The 25,917-nt window shown below is 44.8% G+C and overlaps 1 protein-coding gene across 3 annotated transcripts in view; it reads right to left on the bottom strand.

Annotated features, from left to right (window-relative positions):
• kdm4aa (lysine (K)-specific demethylase 4A, genome duplicate a) overlaps positions 1–25,917 on the bottom strand; it is a 61,941-nt gene that overhangs the window by 17,112 nt on the left and 18,912 nt on the right. For 2 of the 3 annotated variants that reach the window (XM_056275727.1, XM_056275729.1), the window contains exons 10-14: positions 12,471–12,634; positions 9,247–9,650; positions 7,146–7,245; positions 6,338–6,519; positions 1,047–1,248 (exon numbers count right to left, since the gene is read on the bottom strand). In XM_056275727.1, the coding sequence (XP_056131702.1) occupies positions 1,047–1,248; positions 6,338–6,519; positions 7,146–7,245; positions 9,247–9,650; positions 12,471–12,634 (1,052 nt within the window). The remainder of the gene's footprint in view (positions 1–1,046; positions 1,249–6,337; positions 6,520–7,145; positions 7,246–9,246; positions 9,651–12,470; positions 12,635–25,917) is intronic. The other variant, XM_056275728.1, reaches the window with a different exon arrangement.

The following is a 25,917-nucleotide window of genomic DNA, read 5'->3' as shown; positions in this document are numbered from 1 at the left end:
TTTTGGTGTTGCTGAGCTTGCCAGTGCATTCTCTTTTTAAGAATGTACCAAAATGTTGATTTGGCCACTCCTGAGTGTTTCCTATCCATCTGATAGATTTCCTTTGCTTTTTCAGCCTAATGATGGCCTCCATCACTTGTATTGACACCTCTATGGACTTCACGTAGAGAGTTCCGATGAACAGCTACCAAATGCAAATGTAAGTACTTGGAATGAACTCCAGACCTTTTATCTGCTTAATTTGTCATGGACTAACGATGGAAAAGGTCTTACTTGCCCATGAAACCACTTGTTAGTCAAGTGTCCAATTACTTTTGATCCTCTGAAAATGGGGTGGCCATATATAAAACTGGCTGTAATTCCTGAGCGGTTAATGCAATATTTTTGCCCAATCCCTTAAATTAAAGCTGAAAGTCAACACTTCAATCACATATTGGTTACTTCATTTCAAATCCACTGTGGTGGTGTACAGGGGCAAAATTACAAATATTGTGTCACTGTCCAAATACTTATGGACCTAACTGTATGTTTGGAGACAGTTTTATCTGTCATGTTTAACATTTTCTTACACTGCTTTTTGTATGTTACATGTCACTTGTGTTCAGTTCTTTTGTCTTTGATAATCTGATACACTTGTCTGCAAGCAGAACTTCCCCTCAGGGGGAGCGTTTAAGAAGTGTGCCGAGACATTAACAGAGGTTGGCCACTGTTCAGGGGAAGTATCCGGTCAAACTTGTGTCATTACTAACACCTCTTTTGGCACTCTAGACAGCTGACACTTCCTATATCATCACTCATTGTAATGTTAAACTTATAAATTATCCATCCATCCATCCATCTATGCATTGACAGTAGTGAAAATGGTCCATGTGTGGAATGCACTATGACACTACATCCTCAGCAGCTCCTTTATATTCTTTGGACAAGGTTGTCTATAATGTCCATCTCACCACATCAACACCATGGGGGATATTATAACACATTTGTGGCCAAATTTATTAGTACCATGGAAACAAATCATTTTTAATTAATGATGTAATACTGACTAGTGTGTACGCGGACGCTGCACTGGGAACAGCTGATGAGGAGACTAGTTCCATCCTCCTCCAGATGGGCAGTGAGAGGCAGCTCCTCACACTCAGAATCCTCCTCTGTGATGGTGGTAAAGCAAGCCTCGGGTATGAGAGGCTTAGTCCGCATCCGACCACCAGGCATGGCAACGGGACTTTCTACTTTTCCACACTCACTCTGGGAAAGGACAGAGTAAGGTTGAAAACACGATGACACTTGTTAGATTTGGACACAAACTACACAATTATTAGAAACTCTACATTGCCTTTAGCGGAGAAGGTGCATAAAATGTGTCTGTGTGAGTCCTGTGATGGACTGGTGTGAGGTCTGTGATGGACTGGTGTGAGGTCTGTGATGGACTGGTGTGAGTCCTGTGATGGACTGGTGTGAGGTCTGTGATGGACTGGTGTGAGTGCTGTAATGGACTGGTGTGAGTGCTGTAATGGACTGGCGTCAGTGCTGAGATAGACTGGTGTGAGTCCTGTGATGGACTGGTGTGAGGTCTGTGATGGACTGGTGTGAGGTCTGTGATGGACTGGTGTGAGGTCTGTGATGGACTGGTGTGAGTGTTGTAATGGACTGGCGTTAGTGCTGACATAGACTGGTGTGAGTCCTGTGATGGACTGGTGTGAGGTCTGTGATGGACTGGTGTGAGGTCTGTGATGGACTGGTGTGAGGTCTGTGATGGACTGGTGTGAGTGCTGTGATGTACTGGTGTGAGTGCTGAGATGGACTGGTTTAAGTGCTGTGATGTACTGGCGTCGGTGCTGAGATGGACTGGTGTGAGGTCTGTGATGGACTGGTTTGAGGACTGTGATGCCAGACCCAATTCCTACTGAACTATGTTTTGGCCCTTCTGCAAACTTACATTGGATCAAGGGGCTATAGAGCATTAAAGTAGATAACCGACAGTACAAACTACTAAAGTCAGTGAGAGGCCAGCACTATCTCACATGCTCACCAGTGTCTTTGCCTTTTAAGATATATGTCATGGGTTTATATTGGGTTTTTTTTGGGGAATTTATTTTCATTGTGTACTGACCTTGGCCTTCAAGTACTTGTAGTGGACTATGTTATGGTTCCCAGATGCTTTGTCAGGTTTAGCTCTGAACCAGACTAAGCAGTCTCCATGCTTTATTGATATTGACCTGGAACTAATTTTTAAACTTGACAGATAATCAGATCATAAAAAAACTACTAATGTGGACTATCAAGAAATGACGATGTTACTTTGACAATTTTTGTTTGAACAAACCCAGAGATATGTAATCTTGGTCTTTTCTCATCTCATCTCATCATCAGCCGCTTCTCCGGGGTCGGGTCGCGGTGGCAGCAAGCCAAGTTGGGCACTCCAGATGTCCCTCTCCCCAGCAACGCCCCCCAGATCCTCCTGGGGGAGCCCAAGGCATTCCCAGGCCAGATTGAACATGTAGTCCCTCCAGCGAGTTCTGGGTCTACCCCGGGGTCTCCTCCCAGTTGGGACGTGCCTGGAAAACCTCCAAAGGAAGGTGCCCAGGAGGCATCCTAATCAGATGCCTGAACCACCTCGACTGGCTCCTTTCGATGCGATGGAGCAGCGGCTCTACTCCGAGCTCTCTCCGGATGTCCGAGCTCCTCACCCTATCTCTAAGGCTGAGCCCAGACACCCTGTGGAGGAAACTCATTTCAGCCGCTTGTATCCAAGATCTCACCCTTTCAGTCACTACCCGAAGCTCATGACCACAGGTGAGGGTTGGAATGAAGACTGATTGGTAAATTGAGAGCTTTGCCTTCCGGCTCAGCTCCCTCTTCACCACAATGGTCCGGTACAACGACTCCATTACTGCTGATGCTGCACCAATCCACCTGTCAATCTCCTGCTCCATCCTACCCTCACTCGTGAACAAGACCCCGAGATACTTGAACTCCTTCTCTTGAGGCAACAACTCATCCCCAACCTGGATCTTTTTTTCAGTAGAATAATATTTCAAAAATGTACATAATTTAATACTTTCTGTGAACAAGTTTTTTTTATTGACCGACTTGCCCGAGGATTTTAGGATGTATATAATTAGTATTATTTTTGAAATTAGTTCTTAAAAATGCAATTGACCAATTGCAAATTTTCCACAAGTCCCACCTTGCTTAATTACTATTGCTGCTTGGCAAACATACAAAAGAAGCTTTGCTGCCATTATGGGTTAGTTTTGACCTACACCGTCAAATCAGACAAAGTAAATAGACACCCAGGATGACCCCCCCACCCCCTTTTTACTTGGTGTCTACATTCCACTAAGATGAGGCTACCAATTATTGTGATGGGAACCACTACAGGAATGGAACCCTGACATTCAATCTTTAACGATTTTGAGTAAAGTATTGAAGGGGGAAAGGGATTCAAGATAAACAACTAACATTAATGGCTGTTTTCCTGAGCCACACTTTTTCTCCACGTTAAACAGACAAGAGCCTGCCTCAGCACTAGAGACTGCCAGGCCCCAGAAGCACGAACATGTGTTTTCTTGGATGTACAATGTACATAAGCAAACACACCCTCTGATTCAAGCGCTCCCAAGACAGAACCCACACAACTGATGCATTATTTGACAATTTACAGAGGTTTAGGCCTTGTTCAGGCTACAGGCAAATTGAATTTGTTTCTCAAATCAGATCTTTAAGACACACTGTCCGCACTGTTGTTTGCAAGTGATTAGATCGGATTTGTGTGTCCAGACATCACAAACCTACCTGCATGGGTTGCTGTGGTAATGACGTAGGCAGGAATACAACGTGCGCTGGCGATGCAGTTTACCAACACGGAATAATGAGAAATGGAGATCCATCATCTCACCCTCCGAACAATCGCACTTTCAAGTTGCGGTGCAGAACTCCGTCACACCAGACAAACTCAGCGACGGAAGAGGCTGTTTACATCGCAGTGTGCTGTGCTGCAGTCATGGTGGGCTCCACGGTGCAGCGAGAGGTGTGGTGTCGTCTGCAAATTAGTTAGTGTTCTGAGTGACGCAAAAGACAGTTTGGAATCTGATGTGGGCAGCCAAAGTGTCCAGACTGAGATGCATCTGTAGAAATCCGATTGGAATCACATTTCCAACCACCTCCAAATATGATTTAGATCCGATTTGAAAAAATCGCATTACATGTGGTTTTTTTTTTTTTTTTTTTGCTGTGCAGACTTTCTAAAATCAGTCAGTATACAATGTGGATATGCCAAAAAATGGATTTGGGCTGGCAGTCTTAGTTGCACAAGGCCTTAGTTTCACTAAAATCAACCACTGGTTACGCCCTTTAACCAAGCTGAAGAGCTAAGTTTGTAAATCAAGTACTTCAAGTAAGATCAAGTTTGTAAATAGTGTTGCTCATTCTACATACTCACTAGTAATAAGGTGCTTCTTTACAAAAAAGCCCAACTTTCACTCGCACTTAGAAGCAACCCCACACTCCTTCACACATCCAGTCTTGCATTTGACATCCAAATGTCAAAGAGTCCGTGTACCTCATCATTATATGCCATTACAATCACAGCATTAACGTCTATCACGTCTTGCACTTCTCTTACAAATCCTATTACTGCCCATGTCTACCAGTATATGCTGTATTGTGTATTACAGAACAATGCCACCATAGAAATTTATGTACACTGTATAGTACATGGCAAGTCAATTTAAGACAAATTAAGCAAAACTTTGTTTCAAATCAGTTCTTTTACTCTTTCCTGCCGTTGTCTTAACTACTAGTATGTGTGACATATCAGCACATTGCATTTTCCCCTCTGGACTGACTGGATAATTTTTAATTAAGATGTTAAATGTTTTCCACTTCTGTGGACTTGTAGAAGGCTTACGATCATGTACCCCAGGGCACTCTGTGGGGGCTACTGCGGGAGTATGGGGTACCGGGGCAGTTGCTAAAAGCCATCTGGTACTTGTATAACCAAAGTGCGAGCTGTGTCCGCATTCTCGGCACAAATTCAAACATGTTTGCAGTGGGTGTCGGACTCCGCCAAGGTTGTCCCTCATCTCTGATGCTGTTTGTGATATTCATGGACAAGATCTCAAGGCGTAGCCAAGGTGAGGAGTGTGTCCATTTTGGGAAACTCAAGAGTTGCATCTCTGCTCTTTGCAGATGATGTGGTTTTGTTGGCTTCATCAGAACACGACCTCCAGCATGCACTGGGGCGGTTTGCAGCTGAGTGTGAAATGGCCGGGATGAGAGTGAGCACCTCCAAGTCTGAGGCCATGGTTCTCTACCGGAAAATGGTGGACTGCTCCCTCTGGGTTGGGGATGAGTTGTTACCTCAAGCGAAGGAGTTCCAAGTATCTTCACAAGTGAGGGTCAGATGGAACGGGAGATTGACAGGCGGATTGGTGCAGCATCAGCAGTAATGCGGACGTTGTACCAGAACGTTGTGGTGAAGAGGGAGCTGAGCCGGAAAAAAAAGCTCTCAAATTACAAGTCAGTCTTCGTTCCAACCCTCACCTATGCTCATGAGCTTTGGGTAGTGACCGAAAGGGTGAGATCACAGATACAAGCGGCTGAAATTAGTCTCCTCCGTAGTGTGTCTGGGCTCAGCCTTAGAGATAGGGTGAGGAGCTCGGACATCCGGAGGGGGCTCGGAGTAGAGCCGCTGCTCCTTCTTGTCAAAAGGAGTCAGTTGAGGTGGTTTAGGCATCTGATTAGGATGCCTCCTGGGTGCCTTCCTTTGGAGGTTTACTGGGCACGTCCAACTGGGAGGAGACCCCAGGGTAGACCCAGAACTTGCTGGAGGGACCACATGTTCAATATGGCCTGGGAACATCTTGAGATCCCCCAGGAGGAGCTGGAGTGCGTTGCTGGGGAGAGGGAAGCCTGGAGTGCCCTACTTAGCTTGCTGCCGACCCTGGAGAAGCGGCTGATGATGAGATGAGATGTTTTCCACTTTCTGTATATTACTTTGACAATATCTGTTTTTCCATTTGTTCAATTGTGTGTGAAGTGCACATATTGGCCATAACTCCAGTCGTCAGTCAAAATTAGAGACTGATGCATTGCAAAATTTTAAATTAAAAATCAATAAAATAAAAACTTTTTTTGTTTTACATCACTTTCATTACATGAAGTAAATGTTTCATTGCTTGGATTAGATAGGATTTTGACAGCATCTCCATGTCCTTACTAATACCACTGCTGACTGTAATGTCTCAACCTATCTATTCACCCCCAGAAAAAGGCCTGGAGGGAGAAAACCAGGGCCTCAGCTCTTGGGAAAGGCTGACAGTTTGATCTTTACCCGCATGTACGTCTGAAACAGCAAGCAGATGGAACAGTACGGGGGCTGAAGGCCCACACGCCGGTTATATTCCCGCTCTTTCTTCATGTTGGGAGGTTGGCTCTGCCACAAGTGAGCCAGGTGCTTAGCCCAGCTATCCCCTTCTGTACAGTCCTCCTCCACTGGCACCTCCTCTGGCAATTCTACGGAAAGAAAGACAAGACCACCACAAATATTAAGCATATTAACAGAGGACCCTCTTGAAACTAAATAAAAGTTCAAAACAGAGAATATTCATACAACAGTTAACATGCCATTAAAAAGGGATGGAAACAGTCTTGTGAAGCCAAAAAACACAAATTGTCATCTATTATCTACTAATATAAACAATTCACAACTTAAAAATCCATTGTATAAACAGCATGAGTCTGAGCTGAAACTAGACGTTCTGAGTGCACTGAGAAGTATTTTAAGCATCTTGTCATCCATACATCCATTGTTACAATATTCATTTACAAACACTTTCACATACATTACAATGTACTAGTGTGACCTGTTGTGTAACGTGTAGATTATGGTCTTATTAATTAATGCCGCAAGCAATTACAACAAACTAAAGATAGTGATGGTGCCTTACAATGCCCTGGCTGTTTGTTGTGTATTATATCATGTTTCACTACTTCACTCCCTGATGTACTTTTTCAAATCAGTGCAGTTAACTGTTTTACTTGAAGGTTCTGCTGTGACGCATGTCAGTGTGTCAGTGTTATAACATGTCTGTCAGACATGCATTGTAGCATAGACATAACATGTTGTTCTTATGACAAACCTTCATCACTTGTGCCATCCTTCATCAGTGGGTGATGCCGTGGTAGCTTTCCTAGATGGCTTTCTAGCGCTTCATCCCAAGCTACCTCTTCTGCCCCCTGCTGGAGAGAATATTCCTATCAACATCCATGTCCAGGATGGTCAGGCTGGATGGTCTTGGTCCTACAGTCTGAGAAGACTTCAAGGACAAGCAAGCAGGACTTGGTTCTGGCTTCTGTAACCATACTGCTCACCCAGGACCATGAAAATAACACTGCATCAAACCTCACACACATATCCAGACATGAGCTTCACCAGGTACTGCCAACAAGGGCTCCAACAGATACTGTAACCAGTACTGCAAACAAGAGCTCCAACAGATACTGTAACCAGTACTGCAAACATGAGCTTCAACAGATACTGTAACCAGTACTGTAAATACGAGCTTCAACAGATACTGTAACCGGTACTGCAAATAGGGCATGAAGCCAGATTCAGATTTCAATCATTTTCAACAATACTGGGTGGCAGTTACACAAAACACTTGTGATAAAGTGATAATACAACGTAATGTGTATATATTGGTACACAAAACAGCCTACAATTTATCATCCATTATCCAAACCACTTATCCTGCTCTCAGGGTCGCGGGGATGCTTGAGCCTATCTATCCCCGCATTCATTGGGCGGCAGGTGGAGAGGCACCCTGGACAGGCTGCCAGTCCATCACAGGTCCCACACACACACACACACACACACACACACACACACACACACACACACACACACACACACACACACACACACCGAGGGGCAATTTAGTACAGCTGATTCACCTGACCTACATGTCTTTAGACTGGGGGGGGGGCGGTGCACCCGGAGGAAACCCACGCAGACACGGGGATAACATGAAAACTCCACAGAGGATGACCCCGGACGACCCCCAGGGTTGGACTACCCCGGGGCTCGAACCCAGGACCTTCTTGCTGTGAGGCGACTGCATCAACACTGTGCCACCGTGCTGCCTCCGTGTATGGTCAATGTTCGAAACTGTGGCCAATTTGTTACAGGGATAGTCGGTAGTAGTGTCTGTAATGTGAATTCCTGGATATTAAATATTCACCTGCAATTTCCTGCAGTGGTCCCAGTAATGTGTTGTTAATGAAGCAGAGTATCACATGACTTGGTTGAGCTATGTAATTATAACTATTCTAATTATCTGTTAACTCCTCCTCCTCTTGCATCTGTTTCTATCTGTGGATGTTGCTTGTTTTTCCAAGACTCAGTCGGTGCTGAGTGTCTGGTCAGAGTGGTTGTTATTCGGGGTACTTTAACTGTTCACTCTCCATCATGCCTCTTGGCACATGGCGAGCTGGTTTCTCTCCTACTCTGCTCTATGCTGGACTGGTACAGTACGCAACCACATTTGGAAAGAGCAGCAATTTTTTTTTTTTTTGGAGTTTTTCCACTCTTTCTCCCCAGTGTATCTGGCCAATTACCCCACTCTTCCGAGCTGTCCGAGTCGCTCTGCTGATCTGGGGAGGGCTGCAGACTACCACATGCCTCCTCCTATACGTGTGGAGTCACCAGCCGCTTCTTTTCACCTGACAGTGAAGAGTTTCACCAGGGGAACGTAGTGCATGGGAGGATCACGCTATTCCCCCAGTTCCCCCCCCCCCGAAAAGGTGCCCCAGCCAGATGCTAGTGCAGCGACCAGGACACATACCCACATCCGGCTTCCCATCCGCAGACACAGCCAATTATGTCTGTAGGGATGCCCGACCAAGCCGGAGGCAACACGGGGATTCGAACCGGGGTCCCCGTGTTGATAGGCAACGGAATAGACCACTACGCTACCCGGACACCAGCAGCAAAATATTCCATTCTTAGCATTTAAGTCATAGCCACAAGCAGCAATATGTTCTATTGGTTAGCATGCGATATCTATCTGCCGAGCAATCATGTAACTTCAGTGACATCACTGGTCACCTGATCCAGCGGCCCAAGACCAGATCAGTCAGTCAGTCAGTCTAAACACGATCACTCAGCGATATTCTCGGTTGTAGGGTGTCCAGCCAAAAAGGGTAAAATGGGTTCATGCATATGATGATATCTGCACTCACCAGTCTGATGGCCTGCTTGTCTCTTTTCGCTGTTTCACTGTCACTTCCAATGCTCTTTACCTCCTCCTTGGGTGGGGCTTCTCCCTCCCCATAGTCCCCCTTTGCATAGCTGTGGACATGGAGGACGTCAGCTGGGCTCAGGGTCCTGTGAAACAGTCTGTGTGCTGGGCTACAGCTGCTGACTGGCTGCAGGTCCTCAGCAGACCCAGTCTTCTCAGCGCTGGCAGCGGGGGCAGGTGCTGCTGGCTGTGCCCGGGTTTCAGGGCGTTCAGGAACTGAGACGTCTTTTTCTTTCTTCAGCGGGCTTCGTCTGTTCACAGCTCTCTTGGCGTTGACTCTGGACTGGGATTTAGACTGCGGCTTCACCTCTTTTTCATTCTGTTCTGCCTTGACCTTCACAGCATCTGAACAAAAGAAGATGTAGATGTGAGTGTAACAAGGGGCACAAACACAGGTCAAGAGGTCTGAGTCTGAAAGTGCAACAGCAAAGCCCCTCACAGAGATATCTTCCCATCTGATGCCAGAAGCAACGCAGGATGGATGTTTTTAAAATACTGGGAGTATCTATACTTTTAATCATTTTACTGTGGTGTGTTTTTATTGACTCTGTATTATATATTATTGTAAATAAAGTTCTGTTATCTTGTTTGTTCGGACACCACATCCCCAAGAGGAAAAAAAGTTTTAAAGTGCATATTGCAGGTTAAATGTTTTTTTTTACAAATTTTACCACGAAACTACTACTATTACTATTACTACTACTACTACTACTACTACAACTACTACTACTACTACTATTACTACTTTTGGCTGCTCCCATTAGGGGTCGCCACAGCGGATCATCCGTTTCCATTTCCATTTCTTCCTGTCTGAAATTTACTGAAATTTATCATGAATTTTTATGAAATGAAATTTACCACACATTTTTACATGTTCCTGAAATTTACCATGAAAATGAAGCAAAAACAACCATTTGAAAAGTCAATGCAGGATTTTATGTTTACAAGACATAAGGGCACAAATTCTGAGGAAAAAGTGGCCGTTTTGAGCAAAGCTCCTAAAAACCGTTTTGTGCCCCTAACATGGCATCATGTCACGTAACAGAAGGGTGCCGGTCTCCTCAGCTCAGTGTGCAGCAGCAGGGAGAAGTGAGTCTGAGCGGTCTCCTCAGCTCAGTGTGCAGCAGCAGGGAGAAGTGAGTCTGAGCGGTCTCCTCAGCTCAGTATGCAGCAGCAGGGAGAAGTGAGTCTGAGCGGTCTCCTCAGCTCAGTGTGCAGCAGCAGGGAGAAGTGAGTCTGAGCGGTCTCCTCAGCTCAGTATGCAGCAGCAGGGAGAAGTGAGTCTGAGCGGTCTCCTCAGCTCAGTGTGCAGGAGCAGGGAGAAGGGAGTCTGAGCGGCCTACTCAGCTCAGTGTCCAGGAGCAGGGAGAAGTGAGTCTGAGCGGTCTCCTCAGCTCAGTGTGCAGGAGCAGGGAGAAGTGAGTCTGAGCGGTCTCCTCAGCTCAGTGTGCAGCAGCAGGGAGAACTGAGTCTGAGTGGTTGCTACATAGTGAATTGGTGTTTTTTTCAGTATTTTGTACTGGATTTCACCATTTACCATCAAAGTAAATGATTGTGTTTGTGCAGGTTGCACAAACTCCAGCCTGTCAGGACGCTGCATCCACAAGTTTCCTCACAGACCACGTGACAGTGCTAGTGTCTCGTTAAAACAGGTTGTGTTTGGTCATTACTGTAACTTAGATGAAGATCAGACCATATTTTAAGACACATTTATACATAAATGTAGGTAATTTCAAAGGGTTCACTTACTTCTTCTTGCCACTGTAAATAAAAGTGTAATAAAGGAATGAAACATTAATTTCTAATTTTTTTTTTCTAACAAACAATTTGACTGGCAAGTTTTATTTACTTGTTTTTGAGTGTTGTATCAGCCTAACACCAGCACACGGGAACAACATGGATGTACTAGTGGAATATCTTCCAACAAATCTTGGTCACACAAGCCAATATGGAGAGAATACCTACTGTCACCATGGCAACGTCTAGAGTGGAAGTATATTCCCTAACCTTGGTTATAAGCGAGGGCTTTCCTTCAGACAGGAAGGCATCAGGTTCTTACTACCTCTTTACTTTAGTGCTCACTTAATTTGAGCCTTATTGAGGTATCGGTCACTTGATGATTACCCCCTGGAGGATTCTTCCTTCTCTCACCCCGTGACACGATCACCCTTTCTATACGCTAACTGCCCCTGTTTATGCAAACAACACCGGTCTATGTCCCAGGTCAAAACCCCATGGTGTTCAGTGTTAAATCAGGTAGTGTTTCCACCGTGCTGCTGGAGCCAGTAAGTCTGTCCTGCCACTGTCAATGACATGTATACAACGCTGTGAATTTAAGCTACATCCACTGTATGTGTATTCTTAGTTAGTCCCTGTATAAAAAGATTTGCTCTGCTACGTTCAGGAAAACATCAGAACTATTGCAGCCACTGGTTTTCTTTGCCCACATTTGCAAGATTAAAGTGAACTCAACTTTTCACACTACAATCGCCGACTTAGAGAATTTATTTTGCTGCAGGAAAATTCTTCCACACGAGTCACAGTGCAGCAAACATGCACAGCAATGGACATCGTCACTGACAGAGGATGATGGCATGTGCTGTGTTGGTCCATGCTCCTCTCACTGCCAGCATCACCATGCCACATGGGGTCTGGACTTGGTGGAGACATAGCTGGAAGGTTAATAAATGTCTTTTCATTTGTGTGTTTGGTGTTTTGGGAATGTAGGCATAATGATCTCAGCATGTGACCATGGAAGGCTGCTCTTCTGTTTCTCCTCCATGCTTGTTTTGTCTTGTAACATGTCGTGTGACATACTGTTGTACTGACCCCTGGTGGTGTTAATGATGAAGAGACGCGTATGAAGGCCCTTGTGATTTGATCTGCACAGTGAAACTAAGAAGCATCTACATCTCCACGCTATGAATGTGATGGGAATCAAACAGCAAACCACATACAAACGTGGTTAGAGTCTGATTTGAAAAAAATTGGGGTTTTTAAAAAAAAAAAATTTTTTTTAAACAGACTACAGAACAATAGCCAGATTCAACTTACATTTACCACAAACAAATCTGATTTGGGCTGCCAGTCTAAACATCACCCAAGTAATGACCCCCCCAACCCCTTCTTTAGAACCCAAATGGATAGAAAAGAGATATGTGGTACCTTTGTCAGGCTTGACAGGGATGTCAGTGACTTTCTTCTTCTGGGTCAGCTTGGCCTTTTTCAGCTCGACTTCTTCTGGCTCCTTCTCAATCAGTTCAGCAGCGCCATCCTCTGGGACTTCCACGACAGCATGCTGACGCTTTACCCCAGTCTGGGGCTTTGGACTGAAGCACAAGAGAAAGCTTACTAAGTATTCAAAGGCAAACATCTTCTAAATACATTCTGACGTAATGATGCTCAGGAGCAGGTTTTGGTTTCAGGGTTCTGTATGTAGTACAGTGTAATGGAAGCTTTCAGTTTGCATTTTAGTTTTATATGTTTGTTTGTTTTTTTCCTTCACTTTAACAAGTGTATTATTGTCCCAGTGCTCTCATCCTGGTGCCAGAGTCCACAAAAGGCAAATCCCGGTCAGTCAGTGAGCTAGAACATTGATTAATGGTCAATAAGATCAGTTTTGCTGCCAAATATATTAAGTTAACCTAGAAGCTGAGCGTCAGCACTGAAGCAATAACATGCACTTGTCATTTTGTAATTGCAAAATAATGTATAAACTGGTTGGAGTTGTTATTAGCAGTCCTTCTCTTATAGCAGGAGCCACTGCAAAAACTACCGACCACCAAATTACTTCAAACCACACATCTGACTGCCGCAAAACTGCAAATTACACAGGATGTTTATGGAGAAGAAAACCCCTCAGTATCTGCTATGAAAATTATTTGTAACTTCTGGTGTCTCCTTTACAAGACTAAAACAAGTGGTTAATTGTCACCCCTGGAGCATTTTCCCATTCCTCTGGTTGTATGGAAGTTGCAGGATATTGGCAAAACCTGAAATGGACTGCAACACAGGTTGATCCAGAGCATCCAAAACATGTTAATGGCCAGCAAGGATGCAGGCCATTGTAGGGCAAACTCAGCATTCAGAACTTGTGCACATAAAGCCATGCGTTATCATGCTGAAACATGAGGGAAAGGCACAAGTCACCAGTTGAATTGTGTATAGCTCATGCCTGTTCATACTGTAGAACAACCATATTAATCACAGAACTATCTGCAATCTGTCTGGCAAACTAAAACATGCAGGTGGTATTCAAGACCCTAATGAAGATGTTGAGCATACAGGTGCACTTGAGGCAGTTTTTGACAGTTGGTGCAGATCACATGTGGTTGTGGGTTTCCACAGTTTTGCCAGCTGCTACACACAATCCAGCAAGTGATGAAAGTTGATGTAGTGGCCTTGGCTGTGACAGATAAATGTTGCTTGTCATTGTGAGGCCAGTTGTGCATAACTGTAGTCCACTGACTTCCAGTTTCTACTGCAGCGGTCATACCAGTTTCTTGTTTGTTGGCGTGTGCTATTGACAATGGCATATTTTTCGCAATGGCTGCAAGATTTACCATGGATAAATGTCAACGACATGCACAGAACTGTTGACAAACTTTCACCTGCACCTACCAGCAAGCGGATGAAAAGTTTCAAGTTGTACATATCAAGTTACGTCCACAATTCCGTCCGTCCGTCCGTCCGTCCCTCCATCCGCTCATCCTCATAATTGTGGACGTAACTTGATATGTACAACTTGAAACTTTTCACTCGTTTGCTGGCACGTGCAGGTGAAAGTTTGTCGACAGTTGTGTGCATGTCGTTGACATTTATCCATGGTAAATCTTGCAGGCATCGCCAAAAATATGCCATTGTCAATAGCACACGCCAACAAACCGGAAAGTGGTATGACCGCTGCAGTAGAAACCGGAAGTCAGTGGACAACAGTTATGCAGGGTTGATTCACTGAAATGATGCTAAAATTCTGCAGGAATGGCCATTGATTTCTCTGGCAACGGTCCTGGTAGACATTTCCGCTGTCAGTGCACCTGTTGCTGCTTCCCTAAGACTAAAGAAATTTGTAGTGTTGTGATGTGCAACACAACTGTTCTTTTAATATGCCCTTCAAAAAGAACACCATATAGGGCTGTTTAATATTGACAAAATCAGAGATCACAATATTTTTGACTGAATACCCCAAATATTGATAATGTGATGCTATTTTAGGGATGACTACTGGTGCTTTCTTAAGATATTTACTGACTAGAATATCTTAAAAAATGATCATGAGTAATGGGATGTGATGACCAAGTGGCAGAGGCATAGATTTTTCATTTCATTGAGCTAAAATAGTTGAATAAGTTCAGAAAATTGTATCACTTTACTGTAATGCAGTGTTTAAAGTGGACATGAAGCAGTCAATCAAGTTAACATGAGTTACTGAATGTATTTCCACTCTAATCAACAATTATATAACAAACACGACAAATGTAAACATATAAAAGAAAAAAAAAGCCCCATTATATCTTTCGTGGCAAGGGCGCTACCATCTTGCAGTACCAATCTGGCTTTAAGCGGGGTCACTCTACCGAGACTGCACTGCAGTCGGTAATAGAATCACTGTGTTTGGCTAGAGCTAATGGTCAGTCCTCAGCTTTATTGCTGCTAGAGCTGTCAGGTGCCTTTCACAAAGATACTTCTGGGTTAGCGCAGGTCATACCAGATGCAACCAGGGTTGCTCCGTCGAGACTGTCTTATTTTATGTCTTATCTTATGTTTTACTTACTTCCTTTTTAACTTTTTACCGAATTTATCTTTAATATGATCGCATATGATCGCGATACGCTTTTTAAGATTAGAAATCAGTTTACTGGGACCACAACAGGGTTACCACCGGAGATTCTCCGAAGCGTCAGCCAGAGTAATGAAGATTGTTTACTTTTGAAAGATTACACTGGGATCAGGAGAAGGCCCAAAAAACATCGAGGGAAAAGAGCTGGGGTCAGAAACAGGCTGAGGAGCCATGCAAACTGCCCACCCTTGCCGAGCATCCTACTCACAAATGTTCAATCAGAAAATAATGACATCAGAGCGAGGATACAATTCCAATGGGACATTAGAAACAGTAACATCCTGTGTTTCACCGAATCCTGGTTGACCCCCACCGTACCGGACCACGCAGTTACACCGGCTGAAGACTTCTCCACTGTCCGTATGGATAGAACAGAGGAGTCTGGCAAATCCAAAGGTGAAGGAGTCTGCTTCATGACAAACAACAAGCGGTGTGACCCAGGGAACGTTACGGTTCTCTCTCGGTCCTGCTCTCCCCACCTGGAGCATCTAACCATCATGTGCCGTTCATTCTACCTGCCCCGCGAGTTTACATCAGTAATCATCACAGCGGTCTATATTCCACCCCAAGCCAACACTGACATTGCCGTATCCGAGCTGCAGGAGGTGATAAACAAACAACAACAACCGTATCCGGGGGCTGCTTTCATAGTGGTCGGTGACTTTAACAAAGCAAATCTTACCCGGGGCATGTCAGAATTCAAACAACATATTCACTTCCCCACGAGAGGAAGAAACACACTGGATCACTGCTACATGCAGTTTAGGGAGCACTATAAAGCCATCTCCCTGCCAGCGTTCGGCAATTCAGACCATGCCGCTATCCTCCTCCTACCAAAATACAAACAAAAAATCCTAAGGGAATCCCCGGTGACGAAAGAGGTGAAGCGTTGGGCTGACCATTCGGTAGCCATGTTGCAGGACGCTCTTGAGAACACTGATTGGGAGATGTTCCGCACGACCTCAGCTAACGTCAGTGAGTTTACAGAAGTAGCAGTGAGTTACATCTCTATGCTAACAAATGCTATCATTCCAACTTTCAAGATTAAGATCTTCCCGAACCAGAAACCATGGGTCGATACAGCAGTTCGATCAGCTTTAACAGCTCGCACCACCGCCTACAATGCACGGCTGATTTCTGGTGACATGACTGAATATAAAGCAGCATCTTACGGCCTGCGGAAGACAACCAAAGAGGCTAAATGGCGCTATAAGGACAAAGTGGAAGCCAACTTTAATGAAGGTGACTCCGCTCTCATGTGGAATGGACTACGAGTCATTACGGATTTTAAAAACAAGCCTTGCTCGGCTAGGAGTGTGGATACCTCCCTAGTTGACAAACTGAACATGTTTTACGCACACTACGAGGCTAACGGCACCAACAACAGCCAAATGGCCACAGTAGAAAGCGGGGAACCCCCATTCACCGTCACAGAGAGCAATGTGAGGAGGGTCCTTAGGAGGGTAAATGGCAAGAAAGCTGCAGGGCCTGACAAGATCCCTAAAATCCTGCGCTAACCAGCTAGCTCCAGTGTTTAAATACACCTTTAACACATCCCTGGCCCAAGCCGTCGTCCCCTCATGCTTCAAGCGGTCCATTATTGTCCCTGTCCCAAAGAACAACAGTCCATCATGCCTGAATGACTACTGACCAGTGGCCCTGACATCAGTAGTGATGAAGTGCTTTGAGAGGTTGGTGAAAGATTTCATCTGCTCATCCCTGCCCAGCTCATTCGACCCCGTCCAGTTTGCCTATAAAAACAACAGGTGCAGAGACGATGCTATCTCTAACCTCTTGCACACCACCTTAACCCACCTGGATTGGGGGGGGGGGGACTACGTACGTATGCTGTTCATTGACTACAGTTCAGCGTTTAATACTATAGTCTCCCTCAATCGGGTCACGAAGATGAGGTCGCTAGGAATCAACACCCCATTGTGTAATTGGGTGTACAACTTTCTCACTGACCAGCCCCAGGTGGAACATTGATCCTCAACACAGGTGCTTCTCAGAGTTGTGTGCTGAGCCCTCTGCTGTACAATATCTACACACATGACTGCAAAGCCACAGACAGTTCCACCTCAATCATCAAATTTGCAGACCATACAGTGGTAATAGGCCTGATTTCCAACAACAATGAACAGGCCTATCTGAACCAAGTAGATGACCTGGCACAGTGGTGCCAGTACAACAACCTGACCCTGAACGTCAGCAAGACCAAAGAAATGGTGGTGGACTCCAGGAGACAGCAGGGGAAAGGAAACATCCCACTAAAGATCAACAGGGAACCTGTGGAGAGGGTCTTCAGCTTTAGATACCTCAGCATACACATCGCTGAGGACCTCACCTGGACTTTTCACACCCAGCACACTCTAAACAAGTCCAGACAGAGGCTCTACTTCCTCCAAAGGCTGACAAAATTCAAGGTCTCACCCTCCACCCTGAAGACATTCTATTCCTCGGCTGTGGAGAGCGTCCTAACAGGTTGCATCCCCTCCTGGTATGGAAACTGCTCTGCCCGTGACCAAGTTGACCTACAGAGACATCCCTCCCCATCCTGCAGGACACTTACACCAGAACGGTGAGGACATGAGCCAAGAAGAGCATGAGCGACACTTCTCACCCTAATGACGAACTGTTCAGGCTATTGGGATCTGGTAGACGCCTCTGTAGTCTTAGGGCCAAAACAGAGAGACTAAAGAGAAGTTTCTATCCACAGGCCATAAGAACTCTCAACATATATACGACCTTTCACATACTTCAGACAGCTGGGGTTTTTTTTATTTATTGTTTATTTTGACTTAAGAATGCACTGATCTTTTGTCTTTTATCTAGACCTATGTCATTTTTCACATAATGACAGACAGAGTACCCCCCTTCATTTCACTGCATGTTTTACTTTGTATTTTGGTGCCTGTGACAAATAAATAAAGTACTTGAACATGAAGTTAACCACCAAATCCTCCTCTCCACACTCACTGACCGTGGTATCTCAGCATCTGCCCTCCGCTGGTTCATGTCCTACCTCTCAGGGAGAAGTGTCCAAACCACACAGTTTATCCACAGGGGTACCCCAAGGGTCAGTGCCTGGTCCCCTTCTCTTCTCAATATACACCACATCACTTGGTACAATCATCTGCTCCCATGGTTTCTCAAACCATTGCTATGCTGACGATACCCAGCTCTACTTATCATTCCCGTTATATGACTTCATAGTCTCAGCACGGATATCATCATGCCTTGCTGATATCGCTGCATGGATGAAAGAACGCCACCTTCAGCTTAACCTATCTAAGACTGAGCTCCTTGTCATCCCAGCCAGTCCATTCTTACAACAACAGATCAATATCCAGCTTGGATCAACCCAACTCATGCCCACAAAGTCTGCCCGAAACCTGGGTGTCATGATTGATGACCAACTAACCTTTAAGGTTCACGTGGCCTCGATTGCTCAGGCATGCCAATTTGTCCTGTACAACATCAGGAAAATTAGACCCAACTTTTCTGAGCATGCAGCATAACTCCTGCTACTGGCTCTCGTAATATCACGCATCGACTACTGCAACTCCTTACTGACAGGTCTCCCTGCATGCACTTTCAAACTTCTGCAAATGATCCAGAACATGGTGGTACATCTGGTCTTCAGTCAACTCAAAACAGCACATGTCACTCCACTGTTCATATCCCTCCACTGGCTCCCAGTTGCTGCCCGCATGAAATTCAAAACCTTAATGCTCGCTTACAAAACAGCAACTACAACGGCTTCCACCTACCTGAACTCCCTCATTCAGGTAGTCCCGTTCACTATGCTTTGCCAATTAAAGGCACCTGGCACTTCCAACACAACGAGGCCCTAAGTCACTAGCCAGACTCTTCTCTTCGGTAGTTCCCCAGTGGTGGAACGAGTTACCAAACTCCATTCGATCCACTGAGTCCCTCTCCATCTTTAAGAAGAAGCTAAAGACCCAGCTCTTTCTTGAACACCCTCACACCTGATGGTATTAATATTAAAAAAAAAAAAAAAAAAAAAAAAACGCTTCTATGCACCCTATGCATTGCCTTTGTGCACTGCCTGTTGACACCTACTATGTCCTATCAGACTTGAACCTAGTTTTTTGGCACTCACGTTTGTTGTCACCGCCTGACTAGACCCTTGCTTGTGTTGTATTAACTCTCAGATGTGCGTTGCTTTAGATAAAGGCATCTGCTAAATGAAATTGTAACATTGTAACATTAAATACTTTGTACTCTTGATCTTTTTTTTTTACTTATCTTTATCTTTTGGTCTTCATGTGTGTATATCTTATACTGTGTTTGCTGTGTTTGTATATGTCTGTCTTGCACTGTTTGGCAAAGCCGCAGTCCTTTTTAATTTTTAACATGTGCCTGCACATTGTAGTCCATGGGCCAGACGATATTTCGGTACACTCAAGGTGGCAAAACTTACTTATAATTTTTGAAAGGATCCATGTCTGTAGATGATATTTTGGTATGATAACCATTCCTGAGTGGCAGCTGTATCACAGTTATCAGCTCATGAAGTTAACCACCCGCTAAACTAAATTGCATTTTAGACGCTGGTGCATATCCTGGTTTAGCCTCATGGTCAGGACATTTTTCAATGTTCTATAATATTGTCTTTGGTATCATTTTAAAGGGGACCTTCTTAGCTTTCATTCAAGCCCTGTTGTGGATATTTCTCACAAATATAGAGGTCACTTGAGCTCTTCAACCCGTCAATAACACACATCTTTCTGCAATTTTCGCCTAAACTATATACTTTCTTTTAGCCCTGTGGCATCTAGGAATATCAGGGACACAAAACACAAAAACTGGAATACTCACAGGACTGTAAAGATTCAGGAAATGTATAATATACCCATACTATTTCATTGTGTGAGGTGATTGTGAGCCTTAAATGAGAACTAGACCAAAGCCAGTTAGGTCACAAACTGGTCTCTATACATTTGTTTAAACACACAATCAAAATACATGATAAAAAGGAATACCATAGTGAGGTAATGAACTATTTTAATATTTTAAACAACATTGACATTTACATATACTTAGTCAATGATACATGTAATCCCATATCATTAGTGGGTATATGTAATGGTAATGGGTAGGGTAATGGGTATATGTGAATATGGTTACATTATTGTTATCAAGCTCTGGGTAACCAAGTCCAGAATCAACATCCTGTGCATCAATAGACTACTACCACAGTAATACCATCAGAATCATCACACTATCATTCATCAAACTGCTCGTTTCTCTCATCATCTGACACCCCAAGTTCAAAGTCCAGTTCTGGACCATCCTGCTGTTTTTGGTTACTGCAGGTCTGTAACCTGCACATGTCTGTGCATGGAAGTCCATTTGACAGGCACATGCAGCTTGGCATTTTGCATGAATGCACACACTTGCATGTTAGCATTTCCAAGACCACATCTGGTGCAGGTGGGGAGCGCATCCAGTAAATGGCCAGCTTGCCTTCATCGTCTGTCCATCCATACTCAGTAGGGCTTGGCACCACAGGGTTAGCCTGCAGACAGCACTTCCATATTGCTGCCTGATAGTTGGCTCGTTGAACATGCATAAAGAGACAGTCTCTACATGGTGGCAGCTGGCTGGACTCAACCTCTCCCCTTTTGGTGCAGAAAAGCTGGTAACGCAGTTTGTTCACCTCAGCAGTGCTGCTATTAGCAACATACATCTGACAGGTGAACTGCTCAATTTTCTGGAACAGCTCATCACTCACATTCCATGTCTGTCCCAGTTGACTAAAAGTCTCTTGGCAGGAAGTGTGCTTTCTCACTATCTTCAGGGCATTCAGCTTCCCTCGACCAGCGAATGCACTGACAGTGTCGCAGCCTGTGAAGGCATGTAAGCCAATTAGGCTGTCACAGATGCTGTCTCCAAGTGAACTTGTCAGTTTGGTGATGTCGACAAACCGTGTGCGGTTCTGAGTCCCACACTCCTGGTAGATGGGACAGGTGATGTCCTTCTGGAAGCCAAGACAAAGCACCATGACATCAGTGTCCTCAGCTGTGATGATAACTGACTTTAAGCCCGCATTTGCTGCATGCAATGCATGCAGGAGCAGACGGGTGTCAGCTTCTTCATGTGTGGAGTGCAGTTCTGCTGCTTTCTCACACCCATCTTCTGTCAACTTGTAGCAGGTTTCCTCACAGGTCATGTACAACACCTTGCCATGCAGCATAGCTCTGTATCGTGGGAGTTTCCACTCTTCCACCAGAAACTTGATGAGACTGGTCTTGTTGGAGGAACTGCACAGAAATTTTCTCCACTGCTGGACGTGGTGTCCCCCTGCAAGATTCTTGTACTGGAGAGTGATGTCTCCATCCCGGTTCAGTCGTTCAGCATCTTTGATCGAAGTCTGGTGATAGACATCAAAAACAACATCAATCCTCCCACTCTGTGCTCCCTCATGGAGGACCTGGGTCAAGGCTGACTCTGCCACCTGTGCAAAGGTTTTGTTGTTGCCATTCATTTTTTGGACCAGGCTCATCCCATCAATGAGGAAGTAGATGGGATTGGGATGTCTTCTGCAGGAGATACATTCTTTTCAAGCTCTCTGGCAAGTGCAGCCTTGTTTGTTTTGCGTAAGGACCCATCAGCATTTGCCAGTGCCCATGGTAGTGGGCCCAATGGGTAGGCAAGGACATCCTTCAGATTCACCTTCCTGCTTTCAGCCACCAGGATCATGTGACTGAAAAGGTTTCTATCTGCCTTCAGAACCACATCCTGTGCTTTCTTTCCATGAGCTTGTTTTGTGCTGACATTGGAGAATGTTTTCAGACTTTGCTTGGTCATCTTGTCGTGGAATTTCACAGGTGGTGGGTCTGCATCTAACCTTGTTTGCTGGAATGCTTGGTAGGCCTCTTCTCCTTTCTCAAGAGCTCTCAAGAGATCTATGGTCACATCAGGTGGAGCCATGTTGCCAGTGGAGAGGCTAATCAAATCAATCTCATCAGGGGACATAGGATTGAGCCAGTTATTCTCCATAAGGTCCATGAGAGACTGGACATCTGCTTCATCTCTCTCGATCCTTGGACTCTGTAGATCTGGATGAGACCATTTGCACCTGCCTTGCCCTGTCAGGTCTCTCAGCTGTCTGAGGTACATGCTTCTATACTCAGCTGTGAGATAATATTTGGTCACAGCTCCTGGCTTCAAGCTGAATCCCTTTGTCCCTCCAGCTGTTTGGGTGTCTTTGTTCACCGTTTCTTCTATAGCTTGGTCAACAGGGATTCGGCCAAAGGGATTGGTGGAGCCCAGTTGGACTGAGAAGCCTCCTTCCATGAATTCTGTGTACACATCTGGGTGTGTGATGGGCAGCTCAGACATCTGGGCGTAGTAGTAGGGGAGGTAGCGTGCATAATTCATCCTGTCATAAGCAAAGCACCATGGGATCATTGCTCGAATGCTAGCCAAGTGTAGCATCCAGTCTCCCTCTCTGGATGCTCGGATGAGCCCCAACAAGATTTCAACCATGTCCAAATAGGACATCCAGAAGTTCAAGATGCTGCCGTTTCCACCTCTAAGGAACTCACGGTAGACTTCAAATAGATCCATGATGCGTGTACAAGAGCTGTTCTTGAGGACCTCCTTCAAAGCATGTTGTGAGACTTCTTTCCCAAGGCTGTCAATGGTCGTCAGTGTCTCATTCAGGTGAACCATGTCATTCCTGTGAGTTTCTTCCAACCAGGACAGGAAACCATTCAAGGTCAGTCGCATGAGAGCCTCATACAGGAGCTTGTGTAGTCGCACTGCCCTGTTGTACTTGCGGCCATCCATAACACCAGCAATTGAGCCTTCTGCAATCATGCCAGACTCAATGCAGAGGTCTTTGAGTCCAGCATCTTGGAAACGCTTTCCTATTATTGTCAGCAGTGTGCAGATGGTGTGGAATACCCCAAGCCTAACGATGATATCATGGAACTTGTCATGGTGTTTCCATGTGATCTCGACAGCCTTCGCATACAGGGCTTGGTCAAAGACACAGACAATCTTCCTCAGGCCTAAGCACTGCATGATGCTCAGTGACTGGTTAAGCACCTCGTTGACAGTAGACATTTGTGTCGCTGGAGCATTGATGGTAGGCAGATAGCCTATATTGTCGGGGATGACCGTCATCTCTCCTAGAGTCAGGATGTTGAAGCCTGTCCAGCTGCTGACTGACTGTTCTTCTTGTTGTGACATGCGTGCTAGGACCCAAAGAAGGTTTTTCTCTCTGGCAAGCTTAGTATTGGCTGCAGTATCGGCATCTGACTTTTTGCTTTGTGGTGGCCCTACCCGTTGTCCAGCATTGTAAGTTGGTAACATTGGTGGGGGTCCATCAATGCTTCTCTTCTTTGTTTTGGGAACAGTGGGCATGGGTTGGACAGGAAGTGGGTTGACTGGCTTTGCTTGCACAGCAATCCCATTGACTCTGTGAGATGTTCCCTCACCACTGACAGTTTCTTCAAGACGGTTGATATTGTCCCAGGCTAAAGTTGTGAATATGCCAGGATGGATGTTAGCTGGAAGGGCAATGCCACTCCCTGATGATGAGAGTTTCTGGAGACACAGGGCAGTGTTGATCTCTTCCATCTGTGAATAGGACACACACTGTGACCAAGTCGGTTGAGGATGTTTATCAACTCTACATTTCCTGTCAACGATTTGACACTGAATGGCAGAACAATGTGCTTGGAAGGCTTGGTATTTCCACATGTCACTGCATATACTATGTCATGGCCAAATGACTGCAGAAGGCACTGCACTCTCTGGGATGCATGATCAGGATCATTTGAGCCTGTGAGTAGAGAATACAGGAAAATAATGAGCGACTCTGGAATGGTAGGACATTCTGCTTCTGGTTTGACTTCAGGCGGCCAGGTTTGAGGAACATCTTGACTTTTAATGTCTGCTCTCAATTTGATGGCTGCTTTGGCTATAACATCTTGTGCACTGACACTTTTCAGGGTCTGCAGCTCCCGTTTGAGAGACTCATTTTCTTTGGCAAGTTCCCTCATGGACAAGTTATCGGGATAGAGGAGGAATTTTCCTTTCTCATCAGGGAATATCTGCAAGGCTCCAGCAAACTCACTCTCCAGGTTTCGCCTTATGTGCTTCTTGGTTGATTCCTTGACTTGGGCAATGCCTTGGGAGTTCATTGAAGCTACCAGTCTAGAAGAGAGATCAGTCATTGTCATCACTTGAGGATTGCCAAAAAGCTCCATCCTGATGAAGAGGAACAGCTCATTGTATGCCTTATTCACAGCAGCTTCATACTGGGCTGCAGCATCATCATCTTCATTGCTGGCAACCTCTCCTTTGGAAACCTCTTCTTTGGTGTAAAGTCTATAGCATGACCTGTGGTAGTGCCCTTCAGCTGCTACAAGGTCTCTACTCACAATGGCAAGGATTCTGCTGTCCCTTTTCTTTGTGGCTGCACTCCTGATCTTTGCATCAGCTCGCAGTTCTCGACACTGCACCAGTACTTCTCTCGTATTCTGTCTCTTGGAATATTTGCTGTTTTTCTGACAAAATATGCACTCTGCATCATAAGTCCTAGATGTACTTGGAGCATGTCGAGCTACTCTCTTAGATTGTTTCTCTTCAGCAGAGACACAACTTTTCTTTTCTTTTGCAAGGAGGCCATCAAGAATTTGCTTCATAGTGAAGATACTGCGACACTTTCTGTGGTAGTAGATTGCTGGAATCTGTCCCTCAGGAATGTCTTTTGCCAGTTTCAAAACTGGTGCATGATTTCGTATCTGAGCTGCCCTGAGCAGAGTTCTCCATGAGTCGACACTTTGTAGTGAAACCAGCTTATCTGTATCATCAGAACAGTGGATAATGCACTCCACCCGTGGGCGCTTTGGTATTGGGTAAAAACTTGCTTGTTCACCAGTGGCCATATTCAGTCAGTTTTCACCTGCCACATACAAACAAATACATGTAACTTAGGCGTATGAACACTACTAAAACAAAGTTTACTTTGCTTCACCAGCGTCATATTACCATTATTTATCTTACATAGCCACAAATAGATACATTACCTAGTTGCTATGCAACAGCTGTATTTTGTCCACATGAGGCCGCTAAAATCAACACAAGATGAAAGTTCCTCGTAGCCACTTTAACTAATCATATTAACATATACATTAAAAGAACAGGCTAACATTATGGGAAATTAGCTTACAATCTTCTCCAGAGTGAGACAAGAAGATAGATACCAGTTTCCTCTATATGTGTTTAGTAGAAAGCTTTCTGGCTGCACGTTAGCCTAGCTTAGCACAATGAATGGAAGTACACAGTACTGGTTATCCTTGGTTGTTGGCCAACTAAGAACTGTCCCAGAGTTTAAGTTAGGCTAATCAGTACCAGGGGTGTTGAAATGCTATATTTGTAAAAATCTGGGCAAATACACAATCGTGAGAGGCACAGAAACAGGTTTCCTGAAAGAAAAATGAAATAGCTGCTCATTTGGAAAGGTTATCATGTATTATTTTACTTCTGTTAGTGTACCAAATAAAATGGCACCAGTGAAGTTGTGTCACCTTGGGTGATATCGATATCTGGTCTGACCCATGGACTAACTGGCTTTGGTCTAGTTAGTTTCTTAGTAATAATGCCCTTCTAATTTAAGGTTCACAATCACCTCACACAATTAAATAGTATGGGTATATTATACATTTCCTGAATCTTTACAGTCCTGTGAGTATTCCAGTTTTTGTGTTTTGTGACCCTGATATTCCTAGA

Source organism: Lampris incognitus, chromosome 3 (genome assembly GCF_029633865.1).
Source record: "Lampris incognitus isolate fLamInc1 chromosome 3, fLamInc1.hap2, whole genome shotgun sequence".
In the NCBI taxonomy this organism is placed as follows: Eukaryota; Metazoa; Chordata; class Actinopteri; order Lampriformes; family Lampridae; genus Lampris; species Lampris incognitus.
Note: the sequence above shows the minus strand (reverse complement) of the source record. Positions and strands in the feature narration are given on the sequence as shown.